This window comes from Artemia sp. Qi Xiang Cuo, chromosome 16 (assembly GCF_049724085.1).
Source record: "Artemia sp. Qi Xiang Cuo chromosome 16, ASM4972408v1, whole genome shotgun sequence".
Lineage (NCBI taxonomy): Eukaryota > Metazoa > Arthropoda > Branchiopoda > Anostraca > Artemiidae > Artemia > Artemia sp. Qi Xiang Cuo.
The window spans coordinates 17,909,436-17,923,292 of NC_142809.1; the positions used below are offsets into that span (position 1 = coordinate 17,909,436).

The 13,857-nt window shown below is 37.1% G+C and overlaps 1 protein-coding gene across 1 annotated transcript; it reads left to right on the forward strand.

Moving 5' to 3' along the window:
* The first annotated feature begins 3,197 nt into the window (after nt 1-3,197).
* LOC148942644 (protein CFDP2-like) lies at nt 3,198-3,935 on the forward strand. The gene has a single exon (XM_089102319.1). It carries the CDS (start codon nt 3,198-3,200, stop codon nt 3,933-3,935), a length of 738 nt encoding a protein of 245 aa, XP_088958445.1.
* The last annotated feature ends 9,922 nt before the right edge of the window (nt 3,936-13,857 follow it).

The window sequence follows — 13,857 nt, forward strand, 5'->3', positions numbered from 1 at the left end:
ATCCCGTTTCGATTCGGTAATTTATAGCTAGGGTGTTAGAACGTTACTACGGTAGTTAACCGGGATTGCCGCCAGGTCGAAGACAAAATCCCTAAAACCTTAAAAAAAATCACCATGTATAAAGAAACACTAATTTAATATTTCCCTGCTTTTACCTTGAAAGTGATTGGAAGGTTATCGTTTTTGGTTACCTCAGTGTTTAGAAAAAAAACCTCAGACGATTATTTATTTATTTATTTATTTATTAGTACCAAATTACGGTAAGGATATACCGTATAAGGATATAGGAAGTATTTTACATAGAAACCAAAAGGACACGTGTCTGCTGATGATGGTGACACCGTTGACTGCAAATAGCATTGTTGTCTAGCTTAGGGGCAAAGAAAAATAAGGAGCTCATCAACGGCAGTAGGCTTAATGTTAGTGACATATCTGCTCTATAAAGGAGCATCTTTAGCCCAGTCATTTCAAAATGAGGCAATATATTTTACTGACTGCCTTTATTTAATTACTAATTAGTATAGTTAATAGTTCTACAGTTAATAATCCTAGAAAAGCAGTAACTACTTCTCGATGTCAAAGATCCTCGTCTGAATCTTATTGTTTACGCTCTACCGAAGGAAGAGCCTAAAAAAAGGTTGAAGATAGCGGGATGGAACTAGTTAGGGAAAATATGACTGTAACTAGCAAATTATCTATAGAAAAGAGCTATCCAATTGCTTCGTGTGCGGGTAATATAACTAATTGGCGTATCAAGCAAAGAAAAAACGGCGCAAGGGGTCCCGGATTTATTTCATTAAGCTCAGAGAGTTGTTTTTAGTCGAAAATGAACAATGTTAACAAGCTAAAATATAGTGGGATTATAATTTCTACAGACATATCCCCTGCTTTTTATCTGATTCGAAACTCCCTACTTTTGAAAATATGAGATGAATCAACTAGTTTAGATCAATCAACTTGAACTTTTTTAGATGAGTCAACTAGTCACTTAGCGAATATAATGGTTATTATTTTATTTATAAGACTATGAATTCTACATCGAGAGGAGGCCTTGGTTTTTTTATTCATAGTTATATTTCTTGTAGAATTGTTTCATATTTGATTCTGCGTATGCAGAAAAGTTGTTTGAATTCCTGGTTGTTGAGCATGATTTTGGGACTGATAAAGTGTTGTGTTGCTTGTTCTATAGACCACCTGGTCCTGCGGTGCAACATTTTATAAGTAAGTTGAATATGTTTTCTTGCGTCACAATTGAGCGGAGTCGGAAGATTATGTATATTGGGGATTTCAATATTGGTATAAGCAATGCTAGTCATACTCTTTCATTTACATATTATTCACCTTCGATTGCTGATTTTCGACACTTTGTCTTTCGCTGGGCCTTCTCCCAATTTGCCGTATCTTAACTCGAGTTGTAAGCTCAACAGCGACGATAATCGACAATACTTTTCTAAATACTGAATTTTATTCCTGTAATGTTATTTTCGTTGACATGCCAGACCATTTTATGCTTTAGATGGAGATTCATACATGTCGACAAGCGGTGACTCCGATCAAGACAACTAAAAGACTAGACACTACATCTGTTCAGTGATTGAATAAACTACTGCTTAAAATTTACCCGTCACCATTCTTAGACTGCGAGGATACAAATCAAGTTTTACATTACATCAAATTCATCACTCATCAATTCATTCATCAAAGAACTCAATCTGGCTTGTTCCAGTGTCTTCAACCCGTTAACACATTACAATAGACTTAAAAGGCCTTGAGTTACGAGAAGACTACTAAGGTCAATCCAATTAAAGAGCAGGTTGCATAGAAAATATTTATATCGTCCAAATGAGATAAATCCAGCTGCTTTTGAAGCTTCCAAGAATTTCTTAACCAAAGCTCTAAGGTCTGCTAAACAGCAGTACTATATGAAGATATTCAATAATGCGTAGGGATCTTCTAAGAAAGTTTGGTTATTAATAAATGATTGTATCGGTAAAACAGGTGAATTCTCTTCCGGATGAGGTGATGATTCCGGATGGTAATACAGATGCTAGAGGAAATATTAACGTTGCTAACTTGCTCAACAATCACTTCGCTAAAATTTGTGAAAAATATCGGAAGAAGCATCCCGAAACTTAGCACGAAATTCTACTGACTTCAAAAGTTTTCTACCCCCCTCTGCTCACCGATCCACATTCTTCAGCCCAGTGCCATCTGCTGAAATGATGATGATATCTCACCAACTCAAAAATGGACAATCAGAAGGATCGGACGTATCATTTCGGAATTTATTTAAATCGATTAGGTCTATGGTGTTTTCCCTTATTGCATGAAGTCCACCCGTGTCATTACACTACAAAAAGGGGGAGATGTGAGTGGCCCGTCTAACCATAAGCCAATACCAATTCTATCTGCTTTTGGAAGGGTGATTGAAAGTTGTTTGTATGTAAGAATTGTTAATTTCCATTAAGAGAATAGTTTTTTAGTAAGTTCCGATTCAGGTTTCGGAAAGGTCATTCAACAGAACATGCTATTTTAGCAGTAACCCAGCTTATATATGACGCTTTGGATAAGGATGAAACTCCAGCTACTACATTTGTGGATACACAGAAAGCGTTTGATACTATCAGTCACATAATTTTAAATGAGAAATTGTCAAACTGTGGCATATGTGGTCAGGCCAATGTGTTAATAATGTCATATCTAAGTTATAGACTTCTGTGTATTGGCGGAGGCGGTGTTAAATCATTGTCTTCACCACAAACCACGCAGAAATAAGTATAAGAATCACCACAAATCAATACCACGCAGAATATAAGTCATAAGTGACTTTAATTGTGGCCTTAAAATACTGTTATTAAATGTTGTTGGTGACGAAATAGCACATTGTCTTACCCCATTCTATACTGGGAGAAGAGGATTTCCAAGCAGAGAAACAGAAGAATCATATAAGAGACTATTACATTCCTTAGCTAGTAGAGGGAGCCTAAGTTCCACTTTCAGATTTTCATAAATGTCAGCCAGCGGGACTAGGATGCAGGGGTCTACACCAGCCAAACCATTCAATTATAATATCCTCATGGAGAAGGGGTGTAAACATCACTGAGCTTCACGCCGAGCAAGGTGATGGCAAACGCGCTTCGGGTGACCGCAAGACTGGGGACCTTGTGGTGTACCTTATCCCCAAGAAACACTCAATGATGATGATGATGACAAATATAATGATGAAAAGTTTGGCTACGACATCCCCGGTATTATGCGATGCGACGAGAATGGCGCTCTCGTCGAAAAGTATGCTAGCTACCGTCCTATCAAGAAGACAAGGCCTGAATATCGGCTGCTGGAACCTGTGCTCGATTAAATGTTCATTGACACAAGCTTTTGTAGCTGATGAATTTTATCTTTATAACCTTGATATTCTGTACGTTTCTGAGACGATACTAAATGAACGTAACATCTTGACCCTTGAATCCTTGGCTGGGAAGGCGGTCTCTTTTTGTAACTCAGGACCATTAGATGGATCTGGCCGATCAGGAGTAGGTATCCTGTTGTCCCCCAAAGCAGTCACTCGGCTCATAGAATATGAGTCTGTGTCTGAGAGAATCGTACGGGCAAGAATTAAAGGTCGCATGAACAATCTGACTGTCCTTAGCGTTTACGCCCCAATAAAAGATGCCACTCAACAGCAAAAAGATCAGTTTTACAGTGACCTGCAGACAGTCATTGATAAGATTCCCCGGAAAGATATCCTCCTAATTGGAGGCGACTTCAATGCCAGAATCGGCGGAAAGCTGCATAACTCGGAACATGTGATCGGCAAGCACGGCCTTGGAGACAGTTGCACAAATGGAAACAGGCTTTTGCTGTTCACAATGCAGAAAAATCTCGCTGAGGCTAACTCCTGGTTTAGGTACAAGCCGCGTCATATGTATACATAGGAGTCCCGCGATGGAAGAGAAACGGCCCAAATAGATTATCTCCTAGCATCCCAACGATGGAAATCCATGGTGTTGGACTCGAGAGTGCACAGAGGTGCTGACACGGGATCGAAAAATGGATCTGACCACTTCTTGCTGAAGACAAGGCTAAAGTACAGACTTAGCTCAAGGAAGACTACTATGCCGAACCAGAAAATAGACGTTTCGAAGATGAAAGTAGATGAGTACCGAGGAGCATTTGTCCTTGAACTCTCAAACCACTTCGCTGTCCTTCAAGATGATACCGAAGAGGAAATTCCGACTGACCAGTGGCCAAGATAAAGATTGAGAAGAAATGGAGCAAATTCAAGGACCACATCAATGAAGCTGCCGCAAACATACTTGGGTGTGTCAAGCGTAAAACCAAGAAATGGATCTCAGAAAAGACAATCAAACTCTCTGCCAAGAAAAAATAAATGACCAACAAGAAGTCCCCCACGTACAAAGTGATACGACAAAAATGTCACAAATCACCAAGAGCTGACAAAAAAGCCTACTGGTCTAATGTTACCAGTGATATGGAAAGAGCCGCATCACGGAACGATACACGAAAACTCTATCAGATACTTGGAGAATGCACTGGGAAGAAGAAGCAAACCACCATCCCCTTGCTTAAGGCGAAGGATGGGAAAATACTCACAAGCAGCGAGGAACGTATCGAAAGATGACGAGTTCATTTCCAAGAGCTATTGAGACCAGGAGACAATAGTAATCGAAAGCAACACTTACAGAACCGCAGAACCCCCCGCACAACCAGGCTTATGAAAATGTTTGCACGGACCCACACTCCAGGGATGAAGTAATTAAGGCAATCCAAGTTTTGAAAAACCATAAAAGCCCAGGAATAGATAGGATTCCTGCCGAGTTACTGAAAGCTCTCCCCGAGGCGGCGGTGGATGAACTTCATAGCGTGATAACCCAAGGTTGGGAGAATGAATACATCCTAGCTGACTGGAAGACCTCAATAATTTTCCCCATCTTCAAAGAAGGAGACCGAATGGACTACAAAAACTACCGAGGCATAGCCCTTACCCCCATTGCTGCCAAACTGTTCCCAGTCATACTCTTAAATAGATTCAGAGACACGAGATACAGCCGAACGCGACCCAACCAAGCAGGGTTCAGGCCGGGTATGGGTTGCTATGACCGGATTTTTAGCCTGCGACAGATCCTAGAACACCGGCTTAAACACCAGCAGGAAACAATCCAAATCTTCATAGACTTCATTACCGCGTTAAATTTGGTCCATCGTGATGCAATATGGGGGGCAATGAGAGAGGACAGAGTGCCTGAGAAGATCATCAATCTGCTCAAGGCATACTATGCTGGAACAAAGGCTCGGGTAAGAGTCGAAGGCAATCTTTCAGATCTGGTCCTCATTATGTAAGGGTTACATCAGAACTGTTTTATTTCACCAATTTTTTTCAATTTTGTCATCAATTGAATCCTCTGGACCCTGGACAATTGTAAAGGTATAGAAGTAAACCCAACCTTTTCTGTAACAGACCTTGGCTATGCTGACAATGTGGAAAGGCTTGCTGAATCGGTTGCCGAAACCCAGGCTATGATAAATGACGTGGCAGGCAAGGCACTTTTAACTGGTCTCCAAATAAGCCTACAAAAAACAAAATCCATGCGAATAGATTGGATGGATGAAACCCCTGTGACCCTAAATGGTAATCAGATAGAGGACGTCCAGTCGTTGAAATACCTCGCATTAATGGTAAACCCTTTCGGCGATTCTTCTGAAGAAATCCAGAGCTGCAAATCTTCAACGTGGAGTGCGTTCCTAAAATTACGGGAATATCTCTGGAAGCGGAGTGAAATATTACTTCGTACAGGGCTCTGAGTGATTGAAGCTATGGTTCTCTCTGTCCTCCTCTCTGGAAATGAAACGTGGTCACTTAAAGCAGCCGAAGCGTTGGGCTTGAACATATTCAACCACAAATGCCTGCGCTATATCCTGGTTATCCACCTCTCAGATACAATCTCGAATGAAGAAGTAAGGAGAAGATGTGGGGATCGCCCACTTGTCTCTGACATTGTTAAGCATAGGAGACTGAGACAGTTTGGCCACACAATGCACAGACCAGATAACCATATAAGCAAAAAATGCCTCAAATGTCTACCACTACCTGCTTGGTAGAAGAGGGCAGGAGGCCAAAAGAAGACGTGGCTAGCAACAGTTAAGTCTGATCTGGAGCCAATCAGGGGATTCCGAATATACAGCCGTCGCTGGGATCGCCAGTGGCTGGAAATGGTGGAGCCTGCCACCCTCGAGCGAAAACTATGGAAGGAGACATGTCGTCATCTGCTGGGCGCCACGATGAGTCTGGATGCGGCTTGAACGTGCAACAAGTACAAGTACAAGTACAAGAGTCTTACATCATGGGCAGCTAAAGCAATACTTTCACCGTGTTTTTCTGCATCAACTAAAGCAGATACCAAAGCAGAAAGGGCATGACCACACCAAAGGCGAGACTGAAAATCAAATTGGTGGGCCTAAACTGTAAATTTAGTTCTCAACTCATCATTATCAATTTCTCAAAAATTTTACAAAATAAAGTTGCAACTGTTATTGGATGAAAAGACGAACACTCTGAAGGAGGTTTATTCTTCTTATCGATAGAAGTCAAACGTCCAATTGAAACAGAATCTGGGACAAATCCCAGGTTACATATATTTTGGTAAAGGAGGACTAATTGCCCCAAAAACAGTTCACCATGCAACGACCAGTGCAGAAATCCCATCAAATCCTCTAGAATTTTGTTTCTTCAGTTTACCAATTGCAGAAATAATCAGACTCTTTGTAATAATCAGTCCCGGACTAGAAGCATGCTAAAAAAATCTCAGGGTTTTACTTTATAACTATTTTGCAGACGTGAATCTGGAGCAGAAAATTCATTTTTATAATGCTCAACCCATGAGAAAAGTGGTCTTCCGCGATGGTTACGGATGACGTATGACAAACATGGTCTAAGTGAGATGTACTGCAAAAAATATGGACGTAAATAAAACTCTCATTTTTCGTTGCAACTACATAATCATTGAACAGACCGAACATAATAATTGGGTGATCATAATCACCAGAAGAATTAAGCGGGTCGGTTAGATCACAATTGATGCCACCAGTCGCAATACAGCATAAACCCTGTTTTTTTTTAATTGTAGCAAGCAATTCGATAAACAAGCGGCACTAGTAACAAAAAGTCTCTCAGATCGAACGTCACGGTAGTTTGTGTGCAGATAAATGTTTAGCACAACAAAATTCTGGATTCTAATTGCGAAAATGTCACTTGCTGAATCAAAAATAGACGAAGTAAAACATGACTTTTCAAAAGTTGCAAGACGACCATAAAGACTGAGAGTGGCGTGAAGCGACCGAGAACACTTTATGATTGGTTGATAGTTCCAAAAGGCTCAGGCTCAAAGTAACTGCAAAGTGCTCCTGAATGCACATTGTGTCACGTTTAGCTAAAAAGTCCTTCAAAACACAGATCGATTTAACAAATTTAACGATTTAACGATTTAAAAGCCCGAGAGGAAAGAAACTTACCCCAAAAAAACCTTGGATAAATGAATCACTTTTGAGATCTATTAATGAGAAAAATCGTTTATTTAAAATTAGAATAAAATATCCCACGGAAATAAATATAACGCGTTTTAAAAATTATAAGAATATGCTTGTAAGGATCCTTAGAGTAAGTGAAAGACTTTATTATGAAAATTCTTTTCGAAATTCAGATTCCCCTAGAAAAACTTTGAGTTTGATTAAAGATAAAATTGGAAGAAATAAAAAGTTGTTACACCCTGAAGTGTTATTTGATATTAATGGTAAATAATTTAGAGGACCACAATCTGTTGCTAAGAAGTTTAGTGAATATTTGGCTAGTATTAGATCATCTGTTGTTTCAGGAGAAGTTGACCTTTCTTCCCCAAGGTCGCATAAAAAATATCTACCGCCCACTGAAGATACGAGCATATTTATGGCCCCGGTTACTTTTGCAGAATTTCAAAAGGTCATTAAGAATTTAAAAAATGGTAATTCATTGGGATATGATGAACTTTCAACTAATATGATAAAAAATATTGCAGGTGAAATTTTTGAACCATTGCTTCATATTTTAGATTTATTTATTTTCTCAGGTACATTTCCTAAAAGATGGAAAATTGCACGTGTAATACCATTACATAAAAAAGGAGATAAATCTGATACAAATAATTATCGTCCTATTGCAATTTTATCACCATTGTCTAAAGTATTGGAAAAAATTTTAAAAGGAAGGATTACTAATTATCTAGATAAAATAAATTTTTTTACCAAACATCAGTTTGGATTTAGGGCAGGCCATTCGACGGAACAAGCAGTTGCAGCTCTTGTATTAGAAATAAATGACTGCTTAGATAGTAATTATCATGTATCTACTGTTTTTTATGATGTTAAAAAAGCATTTGACACTTTAAACCATGAAATTCTTTTTGATAAAATGGAAAATTCTGGTATAAGAGGGAAAGGACTAGATATAATAAGATCATACCTTTATGGACGTAAAATCGTGGTAGATGTTGATGGAAATTTGTCTAGTTTAAATGATCTTGAAGATATTGGTGTCCCACAAGGATCGGTATTAGGTCCGCTTTTATTTTTGATGTATATTAATGATCTCCCACGATGTTTGCAGGGAAATAATGGTCTTGCAATTTTATTCGCAGATGACACAGCTGTTTCTGTTAAAGTGAAGGATTCATCTACATTGATTCAAAATCTGTTTAACACTGTTAGTTCAGTTAATCGATGGTTTGTATCTAATTATTTAGTGCCGAATTTTAAGAAGACTGAATTTATGGTTTTTGGTCATTCAAAACGTGCTACTAAAAAAATTTCATGTCAGGAGCTTCAAGTTGGTGAGCATAAAATACGTAGAGTTCAATCGTATCGTTATTTAGGGGTTTTTATTGATCCCCTTTTGTCATTTCAAACTCATATTGATCATTTAAGGGTGAAACTTTTGCAAAATATTGGGTCTATGTATCGTTTGCAACATGTTTTTCCATTTTCAATTTTAAAAATAATTTATCATTCTTTGATTGCTCCTTATTTAAATTATTGCACAATTATTTATTTAAATACTTTTTGGACGCATATAAAACCCCTACAGATCCTTCAAAATAAAGCAGTGAGAATACTTGGAAATTTTTTACATCGTCCATCAAAACTTAAAGATGCATCGGAAACTGAAACATTATTTCTTTTCTTGAATTTATTAGATCTGAAACATATAAGAGAACTTAATATATCAATATGGCATTTTAAAATACAAGATCCTAGTAGTTATTTTTATGAAAAATCTCTGTTGATTCTGCCCCCTCCTTCGGCTCTTAGTTGTTCTGGAACATATCGAATTCCCTTTGTTAATTGTGAAAGATCTAGATTTTCAATTAGATACCAAATACCATTTATTTCAAATAAATATAGGCTGAAAGATAGAATTCAAATTGAGTCATTTCGGCAAATATCAGTTCTAAGGAAGAAAATATTAAAATTATGTATTGACCTGTGATGGTAGAATAGAAATTTTTTTTATTATTATTATTATTTTTTTTGTTTATATTTGTTACCCATGTTGGGATAGCCTTCCATGCCCCACTTGTCCAGCGTTTGTTTTCTTTATGTTTGTTATGTTTTTTGTTTTTTTCTTTAACCAGGTTTTTTTTTTCTTTCTCTCTTTTGTTATGATGAGGAAATTTTTTTTTTTTTTTTTTTTTTTTTTTTTTTTTTTTTATATATTATTATTAATACCCAATTTTACGAGCTTTGCTCTCTGTTGGGGGTATATGTTTTTTTGTTATGTTGATTTATTCAAATAAAAATCTTCTTCTTCTTCTTCTTCTTAATCATCTAATCTGATATCAATTTAAAATCTTAGGAACCTTACCCAGGATCCCACGTACTAAATTGCTCGATTAATTATAATACCATATAAAGTGCCAATATGAGGTATTTTATTGCATTATTGGTAATTCACATTCTTAAATTAAAGTATATAATAGTAAAAAAATATTAGTAATTTTTTTGTCAGGACAGTTGTATTCTAATAAAATAATATTTTACAATTTGAAGAGTTTGTGGAACATGATGTGCCAAAGTTTTCTAAGTTTCTGAGAGGTGTGGAGTGGAATAGATTTCGTCGTGCTCGAATCGAAATGATTTCCTATTCCATTTGATTGAGAAAAACCGTGTTTTCTGAGAAACATTATTAATCAGATTTCCAAGTAAGTTACAAAAAATTCGAAATCTAAATGCTCAGCACTGTGTCATATATTTAAACACACATCTTAAAAAAGGGGTTTTAATGAAAATAAAATATATTTTAAACATTTTTTTTGCAATTATAACATTGAAAAAAAATCCAGTCAAATAAATATTGAATCCTAAATTGCTGAGCTTTCCAAGAATTAATATTTATCTATTATACGTTCAGTTTATTTGCATTAGTTCTTTTGAGTCATCTTGATTATTATGGGAATTTTACTTTTATTTTGAATTTTACGGTGGTTTGAAAATTAAACCACACTGCTTACGAGTAGCGTACTAAGTACCATTTTGCTGACTGCACTAGGAAATTCTAAGGGTTTATGTTCCTTCCTATGCTATTCTAAGGGTTTATGTTCCTTCCTATGCTATTCTAAGGGTTTATGTTCCTTCCTATGCTATTCTAAGGGTTTATGTTCCTTCCTATGCTATTCTAAGGGTTTATGTTCCTTCCTATGGAATTCTAAGGGTTTATGTTCCTTCCTATGCTGTTCTAAGGGTTTATGTTCCTTCCTGTGCTATTCTATGGCATTATGTTCCTTCCCATACTATTTACTTGATGCTCTACACCTTTTCAAAGAGAGTCAGTACTCCCTCACATGACCTTATACTTTGCTTGAGGCCCTAGGAATTCCCATACTATTTGCTTGATGCTCTACACCTTTTCAAAGAGAGTCAGTACCTCCCCCCACATGAATATACACTTCAGTTTCACATGCACATTTTAAAAAGCGAGCAGTACGAGTGGGGGTTCCCCTTGCAAAAAGCGAGATATTTATTATAAATTTGGAACAATTAGTGGGGATTCCCCACTGGATCCTGAAGTCTAGCTTGCTAGACAATTTTGCTTCAACTCCACGTTTTCAACCAGATGGATTTTTGAAGCACATTCAGCATGGCGTGTTTTATTTTTTTCTTTTTTTTTTGGCTACTGACATTTTTTTCTGATAACAAGTACCATTCATTGCGATCGTAGCTCTATGGTGTGGATGACTTGAAAATAAAATTTTTAACGAGAAATGTCTGAAAAGTGTACTTGGGGAGATGGGTTGATGGCAGAAGGATGTCTTAGAGTAGTTATAGTGTGATAGTGGGGGCCATATTGCTTGCCAAAAACAACCGAGTGGATGACTTGAAAATAAAATTTTTAACAAAAAATGTCTGAAAAGTATTCATGGGGGAATGGGTTGATTGGAGATGGGGCGAAGGCAGCGGGTTGTCTTAGAGTAGTTATAGTATGATAGTGTGGGACGTATTGCTTGCGAAAAACCCGAGTGGATGACTTGAAAATAAATTTTTTTACAAAAAATCTATCCTTGTTGTGTGTTTCCACACAGTATACCTTCGGCCCAGGAAACACACCACTGGATATCAGATCGCTACCCGTTTCAGATTTTAATTTTCAGTGTAAGCCAATATAATGCTAGGGGGGAAATTAATTTTTGAGGGAGGTAAAAATGGTAGTTATTTAGTACCCGGTAAACATGTGACTTGAAATGCTTCATTAGAAATAGGTTATTGCTAATGATACCTCCTCGACAGATATTTTTTTTATTGTATTTTATAGCTTTTAGCAAAACGTTGCGTTGTGTTTGTCACACCAACTAGTAAATATTTATCGGGCTTTTATTTTTTCTGTTCAATTATTTTCAGTGTAAGCCAATATACTGCTAGGGGGGAAATTAAGTTTTGAGGGGGGTAAAATGGTAGTTATTTAGTACCCGGTAAACATGTGACTTGAAATACTTCATTAGAAATAGGTTATTGCTAATGATACCTCCTCGACAGATATTTTTTTATTGTATTTTATAGCTATTAACCAAACGTTGCGTTGTGTTTGTCACACCAACTAGTAAATATTTATCGGGCTTTTATTTTTCCTGTTCAACTATTTTCAGTGTAAGCCAATATAATGCTAGGGGAGAAATTAAGTTTTGAGGGGGTGAAAAATGGTATTTATTTAGTAGCTGGTAAAACATGTGACTAGGTTTGAAATGCTTCATGAGAAATAGGCTATTGCTAATGATACCTCCTCGACAGATATTTTTGTATTGTATTTTACAGCTATTAGCCAAACGTTGCGTTGTGTTTGTCACACCAACTAGTAAATATTTATTGGTATTTTATTTTTTATGCTCAATTATTTTCAGTTGAAGCCAATATAATGCTAGGGGGGAAATTAAGTTTTGAGAGGGGTAAAAATGGTAGTTATTTAGTACCCGGTAGACATGTCACTTGAAATGCTTCATTAGAAATAGGTTATTGCTAATGATACCTACTCGACAGATATTTTTTATTGTATTTTATAGCTATTAGCCAAACGTTGCGCTGTGTTTGTCACACCAACTAGTAACTATTTATCGGGCTTTTATTTTTTCTGTTCAATTATTTTCAGTGTAAGCCAATATAATGCTAGGGGGGAAATTAAGTTTTTAGGGGGTAAAAATGGTAGTTATTTAGTACCCGGTAAACATGTGACTAGAAAAGACTGAAATTGATTTGTACTCCCAGGACTCAGATATTCAGGCGTCAATTCAAAAAGAGCAAAGCTCAATCATGAGACTGGCAGCACTGACATGAATTTGATGTGAGAAAGCGTAATTCACTATGCCCCACGAACACTTTGTAGCGAGCTAGCTGTAGCTTCTATGGTAAACACCAATTATCAGATAGCTTAGGGGGTTCAGCTGCACAGGGGGATCAGTTGTATGTGGGTTCGATTATACGGGCGTTCGATTGTACGGGGAGTTCACTTGCACGGAGGTTCACTTGCATGATGGTTCAGTTACAGGGGGTTTAGTTAAATGGGAAGGAGTTGCACAGGGGGTGATTTGCATGAGGGTTCAGTTAAAGAAGGCTCAGTTGCACGAGGGTTTTTTTGGATTTCGAAATTATTCAACTTTTTTTTACGTATCTTAAAATGACATAAAATATGCTTATGGCTCTAACAATTGTACTCTATGCTTACCCAGAGACACGATGCGGCTTTCCCACCCCCTCCCCCATTTTTTTTCTTGTTTTTTTTTATTGGACTAATTTCTTTTTGGACTTCGAAATTATTCAACTTTTTTTTACGTTTGAAATGACATGAAATATCTTTATGGCTCTAACGATTATACTCTATGCTTGCCCAGAGACACGATGCGGCTATCCTACTGTTACTCTATGGCCGGTTATCGACACTACCTAGTTTATTGCATGTATTAATTCAGTATTTTTTACGCAGTGGAACGATAAAAACAACTCATATCTCTAAAAAGTGAAGATGAAGCATTTTAAGAAAGTGTGTTCACCTGATAGTGTTATTTTAGCATTGAATGCTGACAAGGAGGAGTATTTAAACTATGAAGTAAGTACAAGTGGTAGCACTATCGGAAACGTATGCGTGCATTGTCATGACTGTAAGGAATTGAATTTCTTTTGAGTACCAAAAAAATTCAACTCTTATGATGGTGGATATGCGAGATTGAGATCTCCAGATAATGATTGCACTCAAAGATGAAAAAATGAAAAAATTGTAAGTAAGTAACAATGTGTCTGTGTGTGTGCAAGGCAGAACAATTTCCTCAC

Bases quoted from the DNA above. Each gene is read 5' to 3' on its own strand.
- LOC148942644 (XM_089102319.1), top strand. From the start codon at position 3,198: ATGATGATGATGACAAATATAATGATGAAAAGTTTGGCTACGACATCC.